At 46.8% G+C, this 3,242-nt stretch overlaps 1 protein-coding gene across 2 annotated transcripts in view; it reads left to right on the plus strand.

Annotated features, from left to right (window-relative positions):
• The first annotated feature begins 341 nt into the window (after positions 1 to 341).
• Positions 342 to 3,242, plus strand: part of CUNHXorf36 (chromosome unknown CXorf36 homolog) — a 16,968-nt gene continuing 14,067 nt past the window's right edge. For both annotated transcript variants that reach the window (XM_026036179.1, XM_026036178.1), the window contains exon 1: positions 342 to 598. In XM_026036179.1, the coding sequence (XP_025891964.1) occupies positions 375 to 598 (224 nt within the window). In that variant the 5' untranslated portion in view covers positions 342 to 374. The remainder of the gene's footprint in view (positions 599 to 3,242) is intronic.

The following is a 3,242-nucleotide window of genomic DNA, read 5'->3' on the forward strand; positions in this document are numbered from 1 at the left end:
CAGGATATCCTTCATTTGTCTGCATAAAGTGCAGATGAGCACCTCTTCTTGTTGTTTCCCAAGTCTGCCGCCGGGAGGGTCAGCAGGGGCCGAAGCAGCTGCACCAAGTAAAGGAAGGGTAACCATGGCAACCCAAGTTATCTGCATCCTCCATGTATTTCCTTCTCCCCACCCCACATCATATCTTTCCCACCCAAACCTCAAGCCGATAGAACCAGTGACCAGCTGGCAGGATGGGGACTGCGGATGGGTCTCCGGGACCAGGCGCCTCTCGCTGCGTTTCGGGGCTCCCTGCTGCAGGCTGAGACCATCAGACGGTACCAAAAGTGCAGCGAGAGGCGACTTCCAAAGGGAAGGACTCCCAGAGACTGTAGATGGGGCGCTGGATATGCTGCCCTTGCTCCAGAGCCGCAGACTCATGGATGCTGCTTCTGGTTTTGGCTGCGAGCTGTAGTCCTTCCTTGGAAGCAACAGTTTCTCCACCAGTGCCCCACATCAAACCCAGCTACAGCTTTGGCCGGACTTTCCTGGGACTCGATAAATGCAACGCCTGCATTGGGACGTCCATTTGCAAGAAGTTCTTTAAAGAAGAAATAAGGTCAGAAACTCAGCAAAGTTATTTTTAAAAGCATTCTGCATAGTAGCTCAAAAGTTGCCTGTTAATATTTTCACGTACTTTAATGAAAAGCAATGCAAAGAGTAACTTATCACCAGGCTTCCCTTACAGGTCCTAGCATTTTAATTAATGCCTACAAGCTGCTGCTTTGTTTTCGTTCCCTTTTAAAGCCACACAAACACGATCAGACTTCAGCCCTGAATTATAATTTGCAAGAGCAAATGGCATGACTTTCTGTATGCAGCACATTCCTGCAGCCGTGGGGAAGGGGAGAGGGAAGGAGGAGATCAGCTTGTTTGAATATCACTAGCGATATTTGATTATGAGCAACTAGTCGGAGGTAAAGAGAATTTAACTTTGCACACTTGCAATGGACTACTTGAAGTCCTGCAGGATTTTGTGTCAGGTGCAAGAATGTGAATGAGCAGAAGGTTGTGTGTGTGTGTTGTTAGCTAAGATGAGAGGAGATGCAAACTTGCCTGAGGCAAAAGAACCTCTGCACTTCACACACCGGAGCGCTAGAACATGGACATGGCCAAAGTATTATTATGCTTTGGGGAGTTCTCAGTGAGAACCTGAAGGCACAAATTGCACCTGCCTCTGAGTCAATCAGGCATAGACTTTGCAAGCAGCCATAGGACTGATCCAATCAGTCGCGGGCTCCAAAGCAGAGCGTGTCTGACGACAGCAGGGAAAATGTTGCTGGAGTACATTAAAGTTAAAGGTGATGCTTGACGGAGGAAGGGTTTATTGGGTCTGGTATGATTTATGGAGCCATCTGCACTTTCCTTTATAGCTATAAAAGCCCTTGGGAGAAGAAATAATTATAGTAAAAATTGTATTTTTAATACTATAATGTAAGTAGTGTAATACTGGACAAATCACCATTTTTATCTTAAACTGTCCCATAAAATCTCACACAGTAAAACCACAATGATTTGCCAGAGATGGACTTAGTGTACGACCATCCATTCTTTCCTTCCTGCTCGCTGGAAAAAAAAGTCAGATAAAAGTCAGCAAATACAGTGGCAGGGAGGGGGCCCGGCCAGCCCTGTTGTAGGTGCTCCCTTTCCATTACTCCCACTTAGTCACCGGCGGGCTGGGGCTGCACAGCATCCTTCGGCCGTGCTAAAAATAGTGGGCGCCGGCTGCAGCGAGTAACTGCTTGCGGCAGGGCAAGGTTAAATGGGGAAAACTGCACAGCCACTTACACTCTGACATCCTCCCCCCGCAGCCCTCCCCCTTTTCGCACGCTCTTTTGCACGCACTTTGCGCTGCTCTGTGCTAGCCCTCACCAGAAAATGCTTCGTTCGTTTTCCACGGTTTCCGGGAGCTGCCGCATGCGCTCACACGCAGACGGCGAGGGTGAAGATGTGGGGTTTGTTCTCAGCGCTCGTGGTGACTCAGCACGAGCTGTGATGCTCTCTGCTTCCCTTATCTCTGCCCAACCACATCCATCTGTCAACGAGCACAACCGAAGCCCGCCTCACAACTGGCCGGGGAGCAGAGCTCAGCGAACGTTTTCATACACTACTGCAAAACTGAGCCGACCAAAACTACATCTGCGGCCTTGTGCCAATGCTGAGGACTAGCTTTGGCCAAAAGTGGTAGGAAGGCAGTTTGAAAAAGCAGGAAATGTCATTCTGATTTATTTCATGTGACTTTTTCATTTCTAGGGTCTCAGCTGTTTTAAGACTTATCTGACTTTTGTCTTTTAAGAGATGTAAACTTCAAACATAAGTGAAATTATTCTGGCTGAAACAAAAAGCTTTGTACCATTCAGAAAGAAGAAAAGCACATTTGATTTTCTTCAACATTTAGTTTTAGGCTAGTCTAAAATCCTTAATCTGTCAATCAGTTATTCATACAGCTCTTACTGCAAGTCTTAATTAAAGGCTATTCAAGGCCCTTAGCTAAAGCTTCCTACGAGAAGAGCCAATTACTGTTATGGCTCAAATTGATGATGAATCTTGAAAGTATCTAGAAAGTGTGCCAGGCCAGTGCTGTGCTGCCCAGAAATGATGCCAAATACAGACTTGCTGCAGCCCTTGCCGGATTCCCAGGCCTGCACAGCTCCCCCCTGGGACTTCCACAGAGGGAATTACTCCATTTGTGCTCGTGGTAATGTTCAGCGCTGGATTTCACACGTCCGCGCTTTGCTTGGTGCGGGAGGCACCCCGTCCTCATGTCTGTCTGGAGTGAGCTCCCATGAATGCACACATGCTCAGGCCAGCTCACAAGGCACATTTATGGAAAGTAAAGTAAAGAAGAGAAGAGAAGAGCAGAGCAGAGCAGAGCAGAGAAGAGAAGAGAAGAGAAGAGAAGAGAAGAGAAGAGAAGAGAAGAGAAGAGAAGAGAAGAGAGAGAGAGAGAGAGAGAGAAAGAGAGAAAGAGAGAAAGAGAGAGAGAGAGAAAGAGAGAAAGAGAAAGAGAGAAAGAGAGAGAGAAAGAGAGAAAGAGAAAGAGAGAGAGAAAGAGAGAAAGAGAGAAAGAGAGAAAGAGAGAGAGAAAGAGAGAGAGAAAGAGAGAGAGAAAGAAGGAAAGAAAGAAGGAAAGAAAGAAGGAAAGAAGGAAGGAAAGAAAGAAGGAAAGAAGGAAAGAAAGAAGGAAAGAAAGAAGGAAAGAA

Source organism: Nothoprocta perdicaria, unplaced genomic scaffold (assembly GCF_003342845.1).
Source record: "Nothoprocta perdicaria isolate Ctin4 unplaced genomic scaffold, notPer1 scaffold_171, whole genome shotgun sequence".
NCBI classification, from domain to species: domain Eukaryota; kingdom Metazoa; phylum Chordata; class Aves; order Tinamiformes; family Tinamidae; genus Nothoprocta; species Nothoprocta perdicaria.